Source organism: Mus caroli, chromosome X (genome assembly GCF_900094665.2).
Source record: "Mus caroli chromosome X, CAROLI_EIJ_v1.1, whole genome shotgun sequence".
Lineage (NCBI taxonomy): Eukaryota > Metazoa > Chordata > Mammalia > Rodentia > Muridae > Mus > Mus caroli.
Genome location: NC_034589.1, coordinates 90,487,399 through 90,510,173, shown reverse-complemented (window position 1 = coordinate 90,510,173; position 22,775 = coordinate 90,487,399). Strand labels below are relative to the sequence as shown.

Here is a 22,775-nt window from a genome sequence, read left to right as displayed (position 1 = left end):
CTTCTGCCATTTGAACAATGGAACCACCTCTGGCTCATTTTCCTCCTTTCTTAACAGTCCCATACGAGGCCACAGGGTTGAGCTTCAGTGTCCTCACTGGTAAATAAATAAAGAGAAAACCAACTTCAGTAAAATGACAAAGTGCACAGGTCAATTAGAAGAATTATTTTATTTAGGTTATCGTCATAGGGAGAATACTTAGAGAACAACACAATAGATGGCTTTGTAGTGGGAGATAAACATGAAAGTCATTCATGAGTGTTATGGGGAGCCATACGAAAGCAAGGGAAAGAGTATTAACTGAAAGCATTTGCACAGGGAATGTGGTAGATAACTGGAGTCTACACTAATAACCTCAGGAAAGGGGCAGAAACTTGTCCAAGGTCACATTGATAGTGGCAAAGGAAAGGTAAGACTAGAACCCTGATTCTATACTCTCAAGATAATTCTAATTCCAGTCATTCAGGCCTCAAATCACTGTGCAACAGGCATATATCAGCTTACATATTTCTTATTAATGTTTTTATTTTTAAAAAGATTTATTTATTTTATGTATATGAGTACACACTGTAGCTGTACATATAGTTGTGAGCCTTCATCTGATTGTTCAGAATTGAATTTAGGACCTGTGCTCGCTCCAGTCAACCTGCTTGCTCCTCTAGACCTCGCTTGCTCCGATCAACTCCGCGAGCTCAGTCCCTGCTCGCCCAGGTCAGCCCTGCTCTCTCAGTCCCTGCTCAGTCTGCCCCAAAGATTTATTTATTATTATTATAAATAAGTACACTGTAGCTGTCTTCAGACGCCCCAGAAGAGTACATCAGAACCCATTACAGAGGGTTGTGAGCCACCATGTGGTTGCTGGGATTTGGACTCAGGACCTTCGGAAGAGCAGTCAGTGATCTTACCCGCTATTTAACATATAAGATAGTGGGTTCCGTTATGACATTTTCACGCATGTACTTTGCTCATATTAACTTCCTGCCCCTATTATCATCTTTTACTGGTTCTGACCCTTCTCGTACTGTTCTCTTTCCTTCCTCCTAACAGGCTGCTATTAATTTACTCAGTACTTGTCAAGAAAGCCGATTTTGTTCTACCAAATCTTAAAAAGAAAAAAAAGAAAAAAAAAAAGAAAGAAAAGAACCTTGAAAGTACCCCAAGTACTGTAATCGAGAGCAATTCTTCCGTAGACCGCCAAGGGGCGCAAAGCTTTGTTTTGGTTTGGTTTTGGTTTTGGTTTTCTCCTTAAAGTCCAGACACGCTGAGACAGACGAGGCTCAACAAGACAGGAAATTATGGGAACCTAGAAGCTGAAAGGACTGTGTTTCTGGTAAGACGGCTTTGTGAATGAACGCTTCCGGCAGCGAGCGGTGCCAGAATTCCGCACGTCAGACCAGTGTCCCACGTTCCTATTGGCTACAGTCATGTTGAGAGGCGGGTTGACGTCGGGGTCATACTCTCCAATTGGCTAATGGTGTGCCGTTTGGAGCAAGGGCAGTGTGTAGCAGCAGCAGGCTGCGCACTTCAGTTGAGGTTGGGAATCCGGGCGGAGATCTGTTCTTGGCTCCCCGGGGATGGATCGCGTGTGGCGTGCGTGGGACGGGCAGTCCTTCAAAGAGAACCAGCCTGAGTCGCCGAGTGCCAGGGGTATCGTCGTCTCCTGGCTCAGCAGGGCTGAGTGGGAGCAAGTGACGGTTTATCTGTTCTGCGGTGATCACAAGTTGCAGCAGTACGCGCTGAACCGAATTACAGTATGGAGGAGCAGGTAAGGCGGCCGGGTCAACCCTCTTACCTGGGCGCTGGTGGTGCCTCACTCCTTCCTTGGTCGAATTCCCCGACGGCCACATCTTCTATAACCTTTCCTGAAATTTGCCTTATGGTGCTTCTCTCCTAAGTGCCTGGGGAAAAGTTGGAGCCATGCTCCTGTACTCGTCGAAGGAAAACAGGGCGTACGTTCCAATAATATTTTTGTGTCTGTGAGGTTTAAGTTTTATGTCCAAAATAGAGGGAACCTGAGCCGGGACTAAAAGAGTAGGTTGATATGTTAGGGTGGCTTTCTGGTTCCAGTTAGGGATTGGACTGTCACCGTTTAGGTTAGATTCAGGATTGAGAAGGCTCAGTTCGTTTGATGGGGGCGGGATATAGAGATTTAGGGTTCCCATACCTAAATAATTTGAGCGGGGAGAAAACGGACTGTGTCCACACAACTGTTGATGTCCTGTTCACCCCAGCCAGCTTCTCAATTCCTTTATTACTGTTGGATCCGGGGGACTTGACCCTCTTTTTCCACAGGGTTTTGTATCTCCGTGCACTTTTCAGTATGTAGCGGGGGTATAGTGCAACGACCAAGCTTCTGTGGTAGGGGATGGAACAATGTACAGATTTTTATGATGGTGCTGGATTGTGGCCCTTTAGGTTAGGCAACGAACTGCCCCTGGCAGTGGCTTCTACTGCTGACCTGGTAAGATGCAAGCTCATCGATGCAGCGGGTACCTTGGGCACTGATGAACTTAGACTGCTCTATGGCATGGCATTGGTCAGGTAAGACCTGCACAGGGTAAGACTGGGGCGTTGGCTTTGGGAACTGGTAAACATGGATTTGGGTGCTACCTGAAACAAAAAGCCACGGATGGGTCTTTGTGGGTGAATCAACCTCTGAGTTTTTTTTTTTTTAACGTGGCCATGACTATGTCTTGTTCACAGGTATGTCTTGTCCACACAACCCTCTTTCCCTTTTCCAGAAAGTTTTTTCTCTTCTGTTCTTCCTTCCCTTCTAGAATGTGTAGGAGGTGTGAAATTCAGAATATTTCATACATGTTGGGGGAGGGCTACAAGGATGTCTCTCCCTTTGTCCTCTGTTTCTGTCATTTATCTGTGTTCCCCATATTATTTCATGTAGTCATTTATTCTGACATCTACAGCATATTGTGTTCTACCATATGTCATGATTATTCTAGACCAAATTTGCCAAGACCAGAAGTGTCTTATTTGTCTGTGTTGTTTCCCTTAGTAAATGTTGGGGTGGGTAGGGACTATCCCTGCTCTGGCTGACACCAAGCATAAGAATGGGGAAGTCAGTAGAAAGGTACTTCACAAGGAATTTTGAGTAAAACAGTTTTTTTGACTATGCCACTTATGTCTCTCCCAACCCAGGTTTGTGAATCTTATCTCAGAGAGGAAGACAAAATGTTCTAACCTTCCCCTCAAATACCTGGCTCAGGAGGTATGTGCGAAAGGTTGCATTGCTCATTCTCTTTTTCTAGGAGGGCTTCCTAAGTAGGTCATGGGGTAAGGTATGCAAATCAACTAGTTTAGCTCATCACTACCAGGTACGCCAGTAGACGTTTTAGGCCCTTAGCTTTCAAGTTTTTGGTGGTTGTTAACTCATGAAATAGTATGTTCCATGAGGACATGTGTACATATATTACTGCTATACTTGGTTTTTATTTGCCCTTCTCTGCTTTCCACTCCTATCCGCCCTCTTCTCTCAAATAACCCTTCCTGTTGCGTGCATGTCACACTCCATTAGCTTTCCTTGTTCTCCTTGTCCCTTTCGTTAGCCCCCTTCCTCCCTTGCCCACACTCCTCTTTCTCTATTCTTTGCCCTAAACATATATACACACACATATACAAATTTACATCTAGATTCTGCATGTGAGAAAAATTTTGAAACACTTGTCTTGAGTCTGAGCCTGGCTTATTTTGTTTGCTTCACATACTGATCTTCAATTCCTGAATATACCATACCAGCATTTACTGTTGCTTATTTTTTTTTTAATAATACCAATCCTGACTGGGCTGAGATCAAATCTTGAAAAAGTTTAATTGGTATTTCCTTTTTTGTGTTTTTTGTTTTGTTTTGTTTTGTTTGTTTGTTTTTTCAAGACAGGGTTTCTCTGTGTAGCCCCAGCTGTCCTGGAACTCACTCTGTAGACCAGGCTGGCCTCGAACTCAGAAATTCGCCTGCCTCTGCCTCTCTCTGCCCCTCAAGTGCTGAGATTAAAGGCATGACCCACCACCGCCCCGCTAATTGGTATTTCCTTAATGACTAAGGCTGTTAAGCACTATTTCAAATATTTATTGACCATTCATGTTTCTTTGGGAACTATATATTAGTACATTTATTATTTTTTGGATTCTTTATTATGATATACACTTGGCAGATATTTTTCTCGAATTTTCTAAGCTGTGCTATCTCTTTGCTCTGTTATTTTCTTTGATGTGCAGAAACTTAAAGAATGTCATGTAATCCATTTGTCGAGTCAAAGGATTATTTCTTGTGCTGTTGGAGTCCATACCAGAAAGGTTTTAACTGGACGATTGAATGTCCAGTTTTAAAGACGATTGCTCCCTTATTTCTCGTTACTTGCATTTCAGTGGGCTTAGCTGGCTCTGCTAGTTTGGAGTGGCCCAGTGAAAGCGAGGAGCCTGACCATACCACTGGGTAGGGACACAAAAGAGAGTAGCAGTCAAATGCCTGCCCTCAGGGAGCCGGCAGTCTGAGGAAAGAAACAGCTCACCCAAGCAGCAAAATAAACAAACAAACAAACAAAATAAAAATAAAAAAGCCAGCTATTTCTGGCTTCAGTAAGTATGTTAGTTGTATATGGGTTTGATGGCAGCTGTGTTCTCAAGCCTGAAGAAAAACTTGCTGGAGCTATTGTGAGAGGCAAGGAAAAATAAAGATACCTAGGAAGAAGGAAAGGCAAAGGGAGACCAAGAAGCTTATTAGTAATGCCCATCACAGAAAGCTTTTGAAGGAGAATGGCTGGTGGTGGGGGGTAATTGCCTTTTCTCATGTTAAGACTTCTTCCAGTGAGCAGTAAAATATAATCAGAAACCTTGGATTGTAATCTAAGACTGGAAACTTCACTGGGATCGATGGCCAAGGTGATTAATTCCTGGGTTTCTGCAAGCGTTATTATTTTCTCATGTCTAACTAAACATTATTCTCCACCCCTAATTAGGTGAATATTCCGGACTGGATTGTTGAACTTCGCCACAACTTGACCCACAAGAAAATGCCCCATATAAATGAGTGCCGCAGAGGTGAGTGCTGTGGGTGTGTTAAGCTCGTGGCATTTGGGGAAGAGGAACAAAGAAGAGGATTATACCTGGTGTCAGGACCAGGTGAAATATAGTATAGACTCTTTTTGGTTACAGTACAAGGCTTGGCTTTCACAAGCTTACTGATCATAATGGGGTGAGTTGAGAGGTATGAACCATAGTGTCATGAACTCAGGCATTCTTTTTATGCTCATTTCATCTCGATTAAAAATCCCTGACTTAGGCTCTTCCCTGAGATCTAGAAAAGGGAAAAGACTTGGTTAAGGCTGTGTAAGTAGCTGGTATATCTAGGTTTCAGTTCTCCCATTTACCACCCCTTCCTTTATTTGACACCCATGTCTAAAGCCAGCATTATATCCGCACTCCCTCAACCCCCAGGAAAGATACCAGTGAGCAGGAGAATACAAGAGAGGATATATGCAAATATTGGAAATTTGAGCCTTAGAGCCAAGTCTCTTCCTTAAACTTTTCCATTATGCATACAGTATGAGAATAGAGGCTCAGAGAACTGGGGACCTGCTAATGACTTGCCCATAATTGGTCCTATGGCATATCTCTTGAATCCTGAATCCACCCCTGCCTCTTCTAGGTTGCTACTTTGTCCTCAATTGGCTCCAGAAGACATACTGGAGCCGTCAACTGGAAGGCAGCCTGAAAGAAACCTGGGAGTTGGATGAGGACCAGGTAGATGCAGAAGATCTTGAAGAAGAGGAACGTGAAATTATTGTTGATGATGTACTTGAAGAGATATCAGAGCCTCAGGATGATGACAAAGATGAAGAGTTGGCTGTCGAGGACGATGCAAATACTAAAGGCAATGAAGAGGTGGCTTCTCATCTAGAACCATCTCCAAGACATAAGGAGTTGTATGGTAGGTATTCATGGGGCAAAGAGGGGCACATGTGCCTGGAAACACTGAAGCTTGAGGTCAGTACTGCCTTTTTTTCCTTGATAATTTATTTTCTGTATGCTGTGGTGGAGTTCCAGCATTAAAAAAAAAAAATCACTGTCACAAACTATCTTACGGGGAGAGTTTCCATGGTGAATGGATATTGCATTTGCCTCACCATCTTTTTTGAGTTATATGAAGTAAATAGGGAAGGAATCTGATTGTTGTTCAATTGTTGAAGCAATTCTAGTTGTCAGCTTATAGCTCAAGGTACAGGTAGCTCAGATTCCCAGAGAGAATGACAGGCTAGACTTCCTTCATTGTTTCTCATTCTGGTTTCAGAGAAAGCACGAGAATTGCTGGTATCCTATGAAGAGGAACAGTTTAAGGTTAGTATCCTTGGTGCGATATGCTGTCACCTGTCCTAGCCATTTCTTCCCTCTTGCCAGCTGCCTGAAAGAGAAGTCTTGAGAAAGAATTTGAAATTGGCAAAACATGAGGGAACTTCTCAGAGAATTTGGAAGAAAAGTGGCAAAGCATAAAGGTACTTCTTGGAGAGGGTGGGAACTAGGAAGGAGACCAGCAGAGTCTAGTCTGATGATCCTGTGAACTGATGGAAGAGAGCAAGCAGATAATGAAGTTCATGGACTATTTGCTCTGGTGTAGAGAACTGGGAATGGAGTATAGCTGTATAGCCCTATGATTCTCAAGATGACCAGCAGGTGGGGTGTAAGAGTCCCTAGATCAGATGAGACTTAAGGTCTACTTTTGTAGAAAGGCTTGGAAACCATTTAGGTTCTTTTCTCCCTTTTGCACTGACAAAGTGAAACCTTGGATGACAGAAGGGACAGATTCAGGGTTATATACATAGTTTATGGCAGAACTAGGATGGGAACCTGGGTCTCAACAATTCTCCTGCGACTCATTTCTCCTATTTTCTCTTTAACCCTTTGGCCCAAAGATCTCTGCTCATCTCAAACCAAATGTTTCCAATTGGCACCTAAGTATCAGAACTTCTGATTTTGGGAGCCACAGAGGATTTGGAGTGCGGAGAGTGGGAAAGGGAGAAAATGTAGTTATTTTTAGTTGTTGGGCTTATAAAGGAGTTGTGGGCTCACCATGCATGCTTTGTCCTGTTCCCTTAAGGACAGTGCTGAGGTCCTATGAGAAGAGATCCTTGAAGGGTTTGGGGTGGGGTCCTTGACAGAGTCAGACTTCTGATTAGACTCTTTTTGCTGTCAGGTGCTGGAGAAATACAGGCATTTGCTTCAGGCTATTAAAGTGTGGAATAATCTTTCCCCACGTGTACAATATATCCTAGAAGAACTCAAGAGCATTTCATGGGAGAACAGGTTTGTAACTTGGTAACTCAGGGTTGCCTATTCTCTACAGTAGAGGGTAATAGCCTCATTGAAATTGGGTTTCAAGACAAGACATAGTTGGTGATGTAGATCTGTAATCCTAGCTACTTTGGAGGTTGAGTAGACAGATTTGCAAATTCACAGCCTGGGCTACAGAATGAGTTCAAATCCAGTCTGGGAAGCTTAGTGAGATCCTGTCTCAAAAATAATAGTTGAGGGGGAAAAAGAAAACTGGCTGGGATCATGCTTGCCTAGCATGTGCATTGCCCTGAGTTCAATTCCTAGTACCAGAGAGAGAGCCGTTGTCATGTTCTAGCTAACTGATTTCTCTTGTAGGAAATCCTAGAGTTAATCCTCCTCCCCTAAGCGGTGATTATGTCTTCTGTATGATCTGCCTCCAACCCTGCCAGCTACCAGGTTGCCTATTGAGAGTTACTGAATAACCCGTTATAAATGCCTGTAGTCATGCAGTCCCTGGCAACCTTTTCCCTCTGTCACATGAAATGTGTCACATGGAATGTGACAGACTTGACAAATAGAAAAATGCTTTTGATATATAACACTTCCCCACCTGGTCTGTTTTTGCAAACAGCTCTTGGAAGATGTCAGCATCTTTTGGGTAATCCTGGCCAGGCAGAGGACAGGTCCTCTTGGGGCATGGCTGCTGGAAGCTAGGCTAGGTTCCCTCCTCTCATTATGGCTGTGAGTTGCCCTGCCCACAAACAGTGTTCAGTTCAAGCAGAGTAGGCAAGACTTGTTGCTTTTGTGTATTCTGCCTAAGTTCAGTTTGAAAGGGCTTTGGAGAACTTGCTGCCAATAAGCGTGGAAGACGGCTTGGGGGTGTAATGGTCAGTGGTAGAGCAGTGGCCTAGTACTCACAAGGCCTTATTTTGACTCACAGTGCCAAAAAGAAGATAAAACAAAAAACTATGGAGGCTATGCTGGCCCTATAGTAAAGGAAAGTTAAAAGAAATCGAAGATGCAGAGTTGCAAAGAATCTATACTAGATCTGATATAAGTGACTTTGGATGAAAGCTTGCCATGTAAGCTGGGACTCCTCTTGTTTTCTTGTCTTTATTCCCACAAGACTAGTCCCAAAGGTAATGGTGCTGGGTTTGTTTGTTTGTTTTGTTTTTGAGACAGGGTTTCCCTGTGTAGCTGTGGCTGTTGTACACTAGGCTGTCTCGGAACTCAAATATCAATTTACCTGCTTCTGCCTCCCCAGTGCTTGGATTAAATATCTATACTCCACGATGCTCAGCTCCAAAGGCATTTCATTAGCGTTTACCCATGCTAGACTTGTTAGCTATACCCTTCAGCAAAAGTTGGAGGGACAGCTTCCCCAGCAGCTGGGAAAAATTACTTCTGTGTCCTACATAGTAGTAACTGCCTCTGTTTGCTGAGCAGGCAGCTGGTAGGTTACTTTAAGTTTTAGGATTTTTATCTGACGAGATGAGGGATGAGTGTTAGGACAGTTGTTTTCTCATCTTGCTCTGCTGGATAGAAGGAGCTGACTGACTGTGTTGTCATCCCACTAGATACTGGGACATCTTGAAAGCTTGACTCTTGCTAGACCTAGTCAGCTAGGAGAGGCTCTTAGCAAGCCAGGAGCTGGAGATTTCGCTCTTGCTGCTTTAGGTTTGAGCTAGCTGAAGTTGAGAAGTCTCCCCTGTTGATGATATTTCCGACCCCTCTGACTTTGATTTGGGTTCTCTGTAAGGAGGCCTGAGTCATCTCCAGACAAGCAGTTGCATACCTAGTTGTTTGACCTCTAGGATGGAAAAGAAGGAGGTACCCAGCGTGAAGGCTAGAGAAACAGACGGGAAAAACAAAAACAGTGGAGGAACTGAGGTCTAAAAGCACTTGGCCATCTCAGGCATTTCATTTCTTCTGTCAGTCTAGGACTTTTATGCTGTGCTTTGAGCTGTTCAGTCACCTCTGCTCTCATTTCTGGGACTTAGATCACCACATGCTTTGTACATGAGTGTTTAAAGCCTACTGACTCCAGACTCTGACTCAGTCCCTGTCCCAGGAACCTGAAGCCTAATAGCTTTGTCTTCTGATTACTCTCCACCACTGGCACTTTGGCCATTTGAACCAGAGGTATTAGCTGTTCTTGAAGTGTTGCAGGAATAGGTGTCTTTTTGTCAGTTTCATTCTAGTGTGCCTTTTTGTTTTCCTTCTTGGTACTGGGAATTAGACTCTGGCCCTTATGCACAATATGTTAAGTCTTGTACCACTGAGGTACTGCCATATTCCAGACCCTTAAGTCATTTCAACTTTAAACAACCAGTGAGGCAGTCCAGCGTATTTGGAAAGGTCACTTTTTTTTTTTTTTTTGAGACTCATTTTTCTATATTACCCAGGGTGGTTCTGAATTTAGTAATGCTCTCGCCTCAGTCTCTGAGTGTCCTGAGTAGCTGGGACTATAGGCATGTGCAACCATGCCTCTCTAAACTAACTGTTTATTTGCCTTAGGGATGCTGTGCTGGATGCTTTTCTAGATGATGGTTTCCTCATTCCTACTTTTGAGCAGTTGGCAGCTTTGCAGATAGAGTATGAAGGTAGGGTCCTGGGTGTTCACTGAAACCCTAGGGTTCTGTGTTTCTTATGTGCGAACTCCAGAAGTAGGCTGGAGTGTGGGGTGGGGTGGGGCTGAAATGTCAGCCCTTTTGGCTGAACAGAATAGGTAATCCTGCTGATGTGTCCTGGGACTTTTTTAGGTGGCGTTGAATCTGTTAAGGTGGGTTGGAATGGGTAGGTGGGGTTTCTTAACACTGTTGTTGTGCCTTGTCAAGTATGATTTAGCCACTAGCTAGAGAGCTAGAACAGCAGCATTGGAGGGGCCTTGAGAGGTCATCTAGTCCAACATCCTCATGTTACAGATGGTCAAACTGAGGTCCAGAAAGGGGAAGTTACTGAACCAAATTCACACAGTGAGTTATTGACGAAGCTGAAGTCAGAAAGAGTTCTTTCTTTTATACTTGGTTTTGTATCAGTTGTTGTTTGCCAGACACTAACTGGTTTCTCTCTCCCGCTCTTCTGCTCTCCTTCCCTCTTGTTCTGCAATGGCAATTCTTGTTGTTTGAACTTGGGCGTGTCTGTTCTCTCTCTTTGGTGTGCAATTTTTTCTTCTCTTCTGCCTACCCCTCTTGCTGGCTTGTTTTGGTGCTCTCTTATTCTCTTGATCTTGGTCCCATTGTCCTTCCCATCCATCAACTGGTATCCGTCACAAACCAGAAAACCTCGACTTGAATGAAGTGTTGGTGCCAAAGGCCTTCTCTCAGTTCTGGCAGCCCCTGCTCAGGGGCCTGCACTCCCAGACCTTCACCCAGGCCCTGCTAGAGAGGATGTTCTCTGAGTTGTCTACCGTGGGGAGCACTGGGATCCGGCCTACCTACATCCTTAGATGGATCGTTGAACTGATCGTGGCCAACACCAAGACTGGTGAGGAAAACTAGCCCTAGTCCCAGGGGCCAGGCATCCCAAGGAGAAGCATCTGCCAGTGTCCTCAGCTCTGCCTTTTAAAAGTTTGAAAAAAAAAGTTTAAAAAAAAGTTTTAAAAGTTTAGAGTTGCCAAAGAGTGCTGCGGGAATTAGAAAAATCTCCCTTTTCCTTTTTCTTCTCAATGCCACAGAAAGGAGGCACTCTGGATGCTTTGAGTAGTTAGAAATGACAGGGTGGGAATTTGGGGAGATGAAGAGAGATGGAGCCTAATCCCTTTTGAGGTTGAAGAATGGGTGAAGGACCCACATGCTTCTTTCTCCTAAGCCTCTTTGTTTTCTTTCAGGACGGAATGCTCGGCGGTTTTCTGCAAGCCAGTGGGAAGCAAGAAGGAGCTGGAGGCTGTTCAATTGCTCTGCCACCCTTGACTGGCCGCAGGTGATCGAGTCCTGCTTGGGCTCACCTTGCTGGGCCAGCCCTCAACTCCTTCAAGTGTAAGTCTTAATTTCAGTTGGTAAGAGGGTATGGCCCTGGAAGGCTCAGGGCCTCTCCGTATTAGACTGGCAAAATTGGAAAGCTTTTTAGTGATGACTAACTCCATATCCCTTCCAGTAATAAGATGAGAGAATTGAGTCTGGAAGGTGGAGGGTAGGATGCTGCTGCCTATAGTCACTCAGTGTAAGGCTTGGCTAAACTGAGTCTAGTGGGAGAACGCTTAGCATAATGGCCTGCACAGAGCAAGTGTACAATAAATAGTAGCTGGTGTTTATTAGTGGACCCAGGTCTTCTGGCTCCAAGCCCAGTGCTGTCTCCTCCATTTGCTTCCCTGAGTATACCTTTGAAAGTTACTCAATAATCCCTAATGCCTTCTTAGCAAAGCAAAGGTTAACCTGACATTTAGTGATCTTTCTGTTTCTGGACTTACCTATCATGGTAACCATATCTCTTTGGAAGACCCCTTTACTCTGTTCTCTCCACGTTGTGTGGTCAATTGCAATTTTTTTCCTTTTTGTTTTTTGTTTTTGTTTGTTTGTTTGTTTTATTTTTTTGAGACAGGGTTTTTCTGTATAGCCCTGGCTGTTCTGGAACTCACTCTGTAGACCAGGCTGGCCTCAAACTCAGAAATTAGCCTGCCTCTGCCTCCCAAGTGCTGGGATTAAAGGCGTGCGCCACCACTGCCTGGCTGCAATGTTGTTTTGATTCCTGTAAATACCCATGGTTGTCTTCTTTTCCCTCTTCTCTGTCAGTTCCTGGCCCTCAGCCCTCATTCGTCTGGAAGCCTTTAGTACCTGATTCTCTTCCTGCCTGCTAAAGCAGTATTGGTTTTGAACAATTCATTTGACCCTTGCATTTCCTCAACTTCAGAGATTTTCATTCTTCACTGTATACAGCAGCATATTTTCATTACTCAGAACTTTCCTCTGAAAGCTGACAGTCCAGTATCCCACTCGGTGGCCACCGGGTCTTGTCCTTTTGGTTTCTGAACTTCCTATCCCGTGGCAGTACTTTTCCCTTGTGTCTCAACCTCCTTCCCTTTCTTTCTTTCCTTCCCTTTGTTTCCTCATCCTTGTCTGTAGTTTATTACTTCACACTAATCCTCTGGCAGTGTCTGCCTTCCAGCCTCTCACATTGGGACTGATTTCTCTGCTCTGGGGCTTTGCATTCTTCAGCCTGAGTAGCTGAGTTCTCTCTGAGAATCACATAGCACTGCTCATTGTGACTTCAGTCCCTTCTCCTCTCCCATTTCACCCTAGCTTCCTCCAGTGTATGAAGACATGTACCAGGTCTCCCTCAACCTAAGGTTGAGCCCTCTTGAGCTGATCTGTCTATATAGCCACACCGCCAATCTTAGTTTGAGGTGGTCTTGCACTGCATCCAAGTCTATTCAGTCTGTGCTCTGGAGGCAAGTATGCCAGCATTGTTAAGGCCCTACCTCATTGTCTCCTTTGTTTAGCTGGTTACTACCCATTATGAATGTGTCTGATGTTTGGGTTGGTTTTTTTTTTTTTTTCATCTTAAAAGAGTAATAACAACCCAACGTAACATCTGCTTCGCCCATGTGTATTGTGTTGGAATTTTTTTTTTCTTTTCCCATCTCCAAACAATGGTTCTCATCTTGATTTTTTTTTCTCATTCTTTTTCCTCCTTAACCTGCTGCAGTTTGGTTGGTACTAAGTCCCAAAGCTCTTGTGACCTAAACATCCAAACCAGAGCTCCTTGTTAATCCCTATATCTGCTTCATTAATGCTGGATGCCACACCCTCCTAGAAATGCCAGTGCTTCTTTCTGGTGTATATAAACTGTTCAGCCCATATCTCCTTACTCTAGTCTTTTTCTCTACAGTTCCATTTCTACTGCTCAACTGTATGCTTAACATCTATCTGCCTTTGGATGGGCAGTCCAAGTCCAGAGCGATCCTCCTTAACTATTACAGATCTCACTTGGTGGTAGCACAGCCTAGCCTGTCCTGTTGACTCCTGAATATTTCACAAGGTTGATATTTGTGTTGCCCTGTCTCCTCACCCTGCCCATGTGTCTCCTTCCCTCTCCTAGACTAAGCTTTACAAGGGCAAGAGCTCTGAATTAGCTATCTGTAGCCCAGCACATCACACAAATCTAGTCTCCATACAGGCCTTGGTAAATGCCCTTGAACTGAATGAAATATCCTCTTCTATCGGAAGGGGATGACCCAGCGTCTGAGGAATGAGTGAAGTGGGGGACTGGATGCAAAAACAGTGTCAGTTTTGTCATCCATCTATTTGATCCAAAAGTCTTTCTTTAACCCTTAGTGGTATCTGGGCTACAGACATATTTATAAAATAAAAAATGTGGCCTTACAGACAAATTCAGCCAAGGCAAGAGCTCCAGGAGATGGGACCAAGCTATAGAGCCACATTGCCAGATGTGTGAGCCCCGGACTATAAGTGACATGAATAAGAAACTGGGAATCAAATTAGCAGTTTCTATAGGAGTCAGGCTAGAATGTCAAAGGAGAAGCATTTGAGCGTTTCAAGGAGAAAAACAACCCAAAGCTTCAAAATATAGAATGGATATAGGATGCCTGTGTACTTGGGAGGGAGTGAAAAGAACATGGAGAGGCTTGGTTAGATGACCTTCAAGATACTTTCCAATCCTAAGTGCCTGCAGAGTGGAGAAATCTGAACAACAGAGATCTCCTAACCCAAGCATAGCAGGGGGATGTGACACATGCCACTGGTAACAGTGGCTCACTGGGTATGATTCCTTGTGCACAGATCCTACCTTTCTCAGATAATCAATGAATTTAGATTGATTCATCCATTTACAGAGAGGGAAATGGAGGGGTTATGCCTAGGTATGCTGTACATTGGCTAGGGCCAGAAATCCCTGTAGCCGGTCCTTAAGTCTGGAGTTTTCCCTAATATTTCACATAGATTGAACTCTGGCAGAAAACTTCTGTTACTGTGTGAATACACAACTCTGGTGAGTTTTTTTTTTCCTCCCAAAGGAAAGAAATATAAAAGATGCCATGGATAGTTAATTATCAGACATCATGCTTTTTTCTTAAATAGGCAATTTCCTTTAAGTATAATACATTTTTATAGATAAGATATCTAGGGACTGAGGATTGGTGTACCTTAAAATCATGGTGGTTTGTTGATAATGGGATGAGAATCTGGCCTTGAGTTCTGTGGATCTAAATAAACTCCACTTTCTTTCCATCAGCCTACACACATGGCCTCAGTCCCAGGCTGTGACAGGCACACTCAAGGAGGGGAAGTGCATTTTATGACTCCTCTCACCATAGCACCTAATGGGCAGCCTGGAAGCTGGGGATGGTGGGTGGGTAATGAACAGCAGTGACAAGGCATCTTGCCAGCGCCAAATGCCTGGGGATATTTATTATTAATCACACTAATGGACGACCGGGAGGGGAGAGGAGGATTTCTTCCTGGCCTTTCCTCACATAATGTTGTTAGCATTTCAGGATCTTCCTCCAGCCAGGAGATCAATTCCATTTGAACCAGTGTCCTCTTGGAATATGAAATGAGTCCTGCCAACAGGGACTCCCAGTCTAGTCAGTAGATCCCAGCTCTGTCCCCAAAGACACAAGTGACCAGTCTGCATGCATGGCTTGTGTTCCCTCCACAAAGCATGCATGCTTCACACTTGACACTTCTAGAAGGATGTGCCCCATTCCTCCCTCCTGCTATGTGCCCGACAGTGCAGGCTACCTCTTAGAGGCCAGGCTCTGTGAAGTGTGCTCACCCTCATAATCCCTAGCAGCTCTCTACCCCTTAGCGGTTTTGCCCTTAGCACCATCTTGTATGTGCACAGTATTGTCTTGTTTAATACTCCTCTGTTTGACCATCTCCATTGGTCAGCAAATTGGGCTCTGCCGCTGTGTGTCTGTCTTCTACAGCTCCCTCCCTCCCATGTCTCCCAACAATACCTGAGGTCCACCCTTACTAACTGGTTTGGATTGCGAAGACGAAGACAGGTGCCTCCATGATCTTCTTGCCTCTAGGCTGCCCTGCCCTGCCTTGCCCTTGTCTTCCCTGTAGTTAACATGGTGATCTTCAGAAATGGCAACTTTGCCCTGTCTTCGGAGTTGGCAGGTATCCTGTGCACACACTTCCCTTCTCAGCCTTTTCTTCCTCCAGTTTCCTGACACAGGCCTTACCCTTCAGCCAGGCTACTCTGGCCACAGGCAGTGTGCACCCTCTTGCCCCTGGGCCACCTGGGCCTCACCTCCATGAAGCCCTCTCCCAGTCTCTATACCCTCCTTGTGTTCTCTGCTTCCCCTTAGCTCCTATAGCATCCACAGTCAATTCACAGTGCTCATCAGGTCTCCCCTCCACATTGGCTTTGTCTAGTGGACTGCTGCTGTTTTCCTTCTTTTCCTCCATTCCAGGCTGGGCTGTAGCTGCTTCCATAAGGAATCACACGCTGTATTCCAAGCAGAAGCAGCCAGCACACTGCTCTCCATATCCTTGGCCCCCAGGACAGATTCCTCCAGTTTTCTCCTGTTCTCATTTCCAGCCTTGCATGCCTATTAGCTCGTTTGTATATTTATGTAGTGTTTCAGTGCAGACTAGTAGCTATCATTAATTGCTTACCATTATGTGCCAGGCACTCTTCCAGGCATTCTATGTGAGCTTTCTTATTTCTTACTCCCAAGAACCCTAGAAATTGAATTCTGTTTTTCTCTTCATTCTAATGAGAAATACTAAGAAGTAAAACAGAGATGTACCAGAGAGCTGGTTCAGCATGCATGGTCTTGTTGGATTTTGCGTTCTATCTGCTCTTTTGTGCTGCCTTTCAGGGGCAGGTGTGAAATTCAGTGAGCAAGTTCAAACTCCAGAGTGTTGAGCTATGAGGTAACTTTGAGACACTGACCTTTTTCCTACTCTGTCCCTCTGTTTGCTTAGAGTCTTCAAAGCCATGGGACAGGTCTTGCCAGATGAAGAGCAGGAGAAGCTGCTGCGAGTCTGTTCCATTTATACTCAGAATGGAGAGACTGGCTTGGCAAAGGCGATTGAAGGTTCCTCCTCCTCCTCCACTGGAAAAGCTCCGTACACACTGGATACCTTACATGAGGACCGACAACCACCTGGTACCAACTGTGAGTCCGAAGAAAGTATTCAACAGAAGGAGCAAGGCAACCTTAAGGATGTCAAGCAAGAGGAGAAAAGGGAGAATGAGGAAGAGGAGAAGGAGCAGGAGGAGATGGAAGAGGAGGAAGAAGAGGAGGAGGAAGAGAAAGAGGAGGAAGAGGAAGAGCAGGAGCAGGAAGAGCACCAGGAGGAAGAACAGGAGGAGGAGGAGGAAGAGGACCAAAAGGTCTTTCAAGATCAGATGGAGGCAGATGTTGAGGAAAGTGATGAGGTAGAAGAAGAGGAAGAAGTAGATGATGAAGAAGAAGATGAAGATGATGACTATGATGATGATGATGATGAAGACAGGATGGAAGTGGGGGGCTTCTCTCTTGCACAGGGATCCAGTGTTTTTGAGAATACTAGGACCACGTCTCGGAAAAGAGAAGCACTGCAGGGTTCAGCATGGCAAGTAAGCTCTGGTAAGTAGTCCTTAACACCCACTTTTATTTTCTTCCATCATTGATTCCCTCCATTCTTGATGGGCCCCTCCTCTCCTTTCTGTCTCCCTCTGCCTCTCCTCCTGCCTCTCTTGAGATTGAGTGTCAGTGTAATCTCAGACTTGAGATCCTGGGGCCTAAGCCTTCTGATTGCATACCCCAGTATCCTGACAGCTGTAACTCTGTTTGAAATGAAGACTGCCTGAAGATCGCCCGTCTTTCAGCCTCCTGAGTTGGTGAGGTTATAGTTTGATACTACTATGCTCCGCTGGCCGACCCTTGAGGCTTTCCTTCACTCTAGAGACTAGATAAGAAAGGAGTAAGATGTGAACAGTATATGGCCAAGCCTCAGAGGCAACTGGATACAAGAATGGCAACTGGCTTTCCTCTTAGGTTGGAGTATGTAAACATCAGGGACTACTGTCAGACTGATCGCTGTTTCATATAAGTAGCTGTGTGTGAGTCCTTACTGGGCAGTAAGAGCAAAGACATGTGAAAGGTGAGGAGTAAAATATATTAGATCACATGCTTTTATGTACACTCAGTGTGGTAAAGCTGGGTTTTGCTATGTGTATTCAAACCCAGGGCACTAAGTCAGAGAAACTGGGTCAAAAGAAAATATGGAGTGGTTCAGATTTTAGATGTTTATCCAAGTCTATGAAATTGAAGCTCAGAAAGGATACAGGGAAGTTTGGTGATGGGGAGTGAGAGCATCAATCTGCTCCACTGAGGGTCTTCCTTTGAATGACTTCATTTAATTTAAGAAGGAGGAGCCTCAAGGGAGGCAGACATGGAGCAAGTAGAACAGTCACAATGGGGTGGTACGTGTTTTTATGTAGATGACCACCAGAGACAGGGACATGACTCATGTCCCTGGAGAAGGGAAAGGAAGTAGCTGAGCTCAGTGAGGAGTAAGATATAATCAAACATGAGCTCCTGGGGAAAGCTGCAGCCCTTGCCCTACGAGGACAGGTGTGGAAGTGTTGTATAAAAACTCAAGTGGGAGTGCTAGGGGTGAGTGAGCATACTGTATGTATGTGTGTCTGTCCACACCTGATAGGGAAATTATGACTTAGTGACAAAAAAAAAATCTCTTAGGGCAAGGAAGGCTGAAGTTGGGGTTTTTGTAAATAGCAAAAAAGAGAGGAATTGGTACAGGAACAGTTGTGTCTGTGGGGTGGGGTGGAGTGGGGTTAGATGTGGGTATAAGAGAAAAGTTGAGGCTGTGAAAAGAATCTCAAATAGGCCATAGTGTATATATTTTCTGAAGAGGAAGCAGAATCAACTAAAAACCATGAGATCTGTGTGTGTGCCTCTCTTCCCTCCCTCTGTGCATGCGTGCATGTGTACATGTGTGATGACATTAAGATATCTGGGGTTTCCACCTATAAATAAGTTGTAGGAGGCAGGAAGTGGAGCAGGAGACATTCATTGGATGGAATGTGTGTGCTGTTCTGCATATCCTTGTGGGGTAGAATATGTGGTGTTCTTTCTGTGCATTTGGGGGACTGATAACCTTGTACAGAGCCTAGGGAGCATGTTACCTGAGTCAGTATCTTTCCTTAGGTATGTGTGTATGTATCTTTGGACAAGGCCACTAAGAGAGAATATGGCATTCAAACACATTATGGGGGGTATAGCTGCATAAACAATTTCAATCACTCAGAATCCTCGGTATTGGTGGGTATGGAGAAGGCGTGCTGTAAGAATTCTGTGATTTCTATTAATTTATGCATTGCTACATCTGAAGCTGTCCATGTTTATGTGGAGATCTACCTAAGAAGAATGAAAGAAGGGACAAAGATGTCTAGCTATGTGTATGTGTGTATAGTGTAAGTATCCAAGGATAAGAGTTACAAAGTGCTAAGATGTACAGAGAGGTGTTTTTGAGAAGTGGTACCAGTGAGGACAGAGCCAGGGGATCTGCAGAAAGCCCATGTTGAATTGGCTAAGAGGGCTGGGTAGGTAGATGGGGGGTATGCCTGTGTACTAGTAGGAAAACCAGCTTATCAACCCACTTTTTTCTGTAAACATTATTTGATATTTTAAAATTAATCTTTTAAGTTTTCGTGAAAGTATACACTGTATGTTAAACATATTCCCACCATATCCCCTTATCCTCATTTCATAACTCCTCATTCATTAGTTCACCTCATTTCCCTTGATAGTTAAGATTTCTACATTAATGCCTAACACAGTACATATGCATCTTTATAAGACCTAGAAAGCATAAATGAGATAAAGCATGATATTTGTCTTTCTGAGACTGGCATACTTAATGATTTTCTGCAGCTGCATCCATTTTCTTTCTGAGAGCTGAAAAAAACCTTTGATTTTATGTATATCACATTTTCATTAGTCACACCTCTGTTCTTGGATATCTATGTTGGTTCCACGACTTTATCTACTATGAGTAATGCTGTATAAAGCATTGATGTGAAAATATTTGTGTGATATGTTGATTATAGAGTCCTTTGGGTAAATACTCTTGAGTGGTCTACCTGGGTAGAAAGGTACTCTGAGTTTGTTTGGGGGGTTTTGTTTGTTTTGAGAAACCCCTATCCTGACTTCTACAGTGGCTGGGCTGGTTTACATTCCTATCAGAAGCCTATCAGAGTTCCCTTCCTATATCCTTACTAGCATTTATTTATTGTTACTGGTTTTCTTAATGTCTGCCATTCTGACTGAGGTAAGAATCTCAGTGTAATTTTGAATGTGAGTATAATTTTGACTTTTCTCCTCTTTGTTCTACAGAAGATGTACGATGGGGTACATTCCCTCTAGGCCGGCTACCAGGCCAGACTGAGGACCCAGCAGAGCTTATGCTGGATAATTATGACACCATGTATCTTTTGGACCAACCTGTAATAGAGCACCGGCTAGAACCCCAGAAGTCCAAGAGTAGGTGAGTACCTGTGGCAGCGGGATTTCTCACCTCTTTGATTGCTACCTTCTGAATAAGAAACAAGTGGGGAAAATAAGTCAGTGGCTGTGCCCTCTTAGAATTTCTTTACCCTAGTGTAGAGAATTGATGAAGTCGCCACACAGATGATTTGACATCCCTTCCAGGTTGAGACCAGTTTGTGTGCAAGTGTGTGTGTGTGCATTGGTCTTTGGGCCATTGGAATTGAGAGTCCATTCCTGTTCTGCTTGCTTATTCCCTAGGAGATGACTTGAACTCCCTTTTACATGAGCCTTCTGGGAGAAGGCTCTAGAAGCCAAGTGTCCTCGAATCAGATGAATAAAGGAGGTAGCTGTGGAAGCCAGTTAGAAGTAGAATTCTGTTGCAAAATATTTGATCACACTGTTAATCCTGAGATTGTATTGAGAAAACCTGTTTCTAGTTGTGGTACGGCTCAGCCATTAGCACACACCTTTAACCCTTCATAAAGACAAACTGAGCCAGAGAATAAAAAGGATCCAGAAGATTAGAACAGATTGCTAGAGTTAGTTTGAGGCCAAGCAGAGTAATTCAGGGAGGCCTAGAGAGAAGCCAGATTGAATCAGTTAGCATGGAAAGAAGTTTGAGCCAGAACACCTGAGTTTACCAGCCAGCCAGAGCTCAGAAAGAGCTAGAAAGGGTGAGCTTATTCAGCAGTAAGTCTCAGAGGCCAAAAACATTCTAATTCTAGGCCTAGATAAGATTGTTTGGAGGCTGGAAGCTTCTAGGACTAGGCCTAGATTAGCAGATGGAGGCAGTAAACCTCAGAGATTACAATTACCTCAGGTGAATAAGTTACTGTTACAAGATTTCATTGTTAGAGGCTCCATTCTCTTCCAGCTAGCCTGACCATAGGAAAGCTTGGCCAAGTGAGTGCTCGGATATAAAGGGGAAGTGTTGCTGGTAGACCGGGTGACTTGTCCCAGCTTGTCAGCCCTCTGCCATTAGTCATTGACAGATGAAATGCCCACCCTTAATTCTTTCCTCAGCCTCACCCTTGACTTGGCGATGTGACTTTGGGCAAATTATTTCTTACTCAACTCTGGATCTCAGTTTCCTTGTTTGTAAAGTTATGGGTGATGGGAATGGGTGGGACTAGAGTGCTTCTAAGTGTTTTTCCACTACAGTAGTATAACTATACATCTGCCTGAGTGAGTGAAGGATGACACCTCATCTAGTTGGAAAGTCCTTTGACCTACAGGAAGCAGGGACATGAGTGTATTTGAGTCAGTCAAATATTAGAGATAGAGGGTACTTCAAGCAGTCTTAAACTATGGAGTGGGGTTGGGACATCTTATCTCTATATCCCAAGCCTCACCTTGAGCTGTTAACTAGTTATTAGATGTGGGAGGGATCCAGCCAAGTCTTCTTTGGGCCCCTAAGCTCTAGGCCTTGGAAAGAGGCCCTGCTGAGGCAGCCTCTTTATCTTCGTGGGGAGAACTTTCAAGAGGCCCCGCTCTGCAGGCCTAGTTTCTATACTGCAGTTCTGCATAATGCTTCATTTTAGTTCCACCCTTCAAGGTTTTTTTTTTTTTTGGGGGGGGGGGCAGGCTGGGAGCAGAGCCACACCCTGGTTCTCATCTGAAATCACTTGTTAGAGTAGCTCCTGGCTCTTCTTTATAAAGACAGGCGGGAGGTTGGCCCTTCCCACAGGCACATACATGCCAAGTTCCCTTAGCTTCTGCAGAGTTTAGAGCTGTCCCTGTCCCTGACCAACTGCCCATTCTCTCTGCAGCACTCTGAGCCTATGTTGTGGTGGCAGCAATACCAACTCTAGCAGTAGCAGCAGCAGCGGCAACATGGAGGGCCTTCTCTGGAACCAAGGACAAATGCATGGGCTCAAAGCTGGCCTGCAGCTCTTCTAATGGCTGTCCTGATGCAAGTGTCCATGTAGCCCTGCCATTGGCACAGCTCAGTCCAGAATCCACCCATGGTACAGACTGGACAACCTGAGAACAGATCAGCCTTATCAATTCAGCTTTTTACCACAATGGAAATCTGAATGATTTTTTCCCCCATTTTCTGTAGTGTTTTAAAAAATAATAAACAGCTTTTTGTCATGGTGTTTGTGAAATGAGGGTAAAGCAGTGTAATTCCTCCTTTACTGTGTGGCTATTCTAAAGATGGTGAGATGGTAACAAGGCTCTTGAGTAGAAGTTGGATCCTGAGACCTTTGAAGTATACCAATTCTGATTCTCTCCTAGCTAGACTGTAGGCATATCTTCTGCCTGGCTCCTTAAACTTATTTCTGTATCCCCCTCCCCTGTAATGTGGGCAAGCCAACGTAAAAGCATCAGTGATGGGCCCAGAGAAGAGGCATAGCTGTCTATGGAGCATGGTGAACACCTGAGGCTTGGGGCTGTGTAAGGATGGGAGCTAGGGAGAGGGAGGAATATACAGTTATTAGTGAGCAAGAAACTGGAATTGAAAGCTAAAATATGTCACACTTTGTCATTCTCTGTCCTTTGGCCTAGAAAAGAGACAATATATCCCTGCAGTGGGCTTTGGAGCTTTAAGAACTACCTTAGTGATGTCAGAATTCCATGAATCCATTAGCACAACAGACTTTTCCCGTGTAACCAAGCAGGTGTTGACAAAGCAAGCTGTGCATTGCGTTAGACAAAGGATTTTTCCCAGTGCTTCTCTTCCCACAATGATAAAGGTTTCCTGGCATATTGGAGAGTTGAGGCTGGAAAGATTCTCAATGAACTTCTAGATTAAACCGGGAGAAGGAACTTGGAAATATGAGGATTCATATATTGTGGTCTGTGGGGGATGGTGCCAGCAAGCTCTTTACTGCATGTTTGGGGAACTTAAATGAGACTGCTTTTTTAAAGATTAGTTTTTCCACTAGAAAACACTTTTGAAAATAATAGTTCTGGTATGGTAGCCCCTACATCCACCCCCACCCCTGATATATGTACACTTTTTACCTATTTTTTCCAGATTTCCTTACCCCTAATCTAGTCCCCAACTATTTTTTTTGAGAGCGTTTCC

General features: G+C 44.3%; 1 protein-coding gene across 2 annotated transcripts; it reads left to right on the top strand.

Moving 5' to 3' along the window:
- Positions 1 to 1,447: 1,447 nt before the first annotated feature.
- Positions 1,448 to 21,867, top strand: Las1l (LAS1 like, ribosome biogenesis factor). 2 transcript variants are annotated; one of them, XM_021153140.2, is made up of 14 exons: positions 1,487 to 1,765; positions 2,416 to 2,541; positions 3,154 to 3,223; positions 4,968 to 5,049; positions 5,657 to 5,938; positions 6,299 to 6,345; positions 7,199 to 7,308; positions 9,796 to 9,881; positions 10,203 to 10,253; positions 10,558 to 10,764; positions 11,108 to 11,255; positions 16,173 to 16,819; positions 19,592 to 19,742; positions 21,514 to 21,867. In XM_021153140.2, exons 1-14 carry the CDS (start codon positions 1,575 to 1,577, stop codon positions 21,641 to 21,643), a joined length of 2,328 nt encoding a protein of 775 aa, XP_021008799.1. In that variant the 5' UTR covers positions 1,487 to 1,574; the 3' UTR covers positions 21,644 to 21,867. The 2 variants fall into 2 exon arrangements, with proteins under 2 accessions (XP_021008800.1, XP_021008799.1); XM_021153141.2 differs by lacking the exon at positions 10,203 to 10,253 and having other exon boundaries at positions 1,448 to 1,765.
- The last annotated feature ends 908 nt before the right edge of the window (positions 21,868 to 22,775 follow it).

What these genes read in the sequence shown, in the direction of transcription:
- Las1l (XM_021153140.2), top strand. Translation starts at nt 1,575, where the DNA reads ATGGATCGCGTGTGGCGTGCGTGGGACGGGCAGTCCTTCAAAGAGAAC. An exon ending in TATAAATGAGTGCCGCAGAG is followed by an intron (nt 5,050 to 5,656) that starts GTGAGTGCTGTG and finishes TGCCTCTTCTAG; the next exon opens with GTTGCTACTTTGTCCTCAAT. An exon ending in CGTGGCCAACACCAAGACTG is followed by an intron (nt 10,765 to 11,107) that starts GTGAGGAAAACT and finishes GTTTTCTTTCAG; the next exon opens with GACGGAATGCTCGGCGGTTT.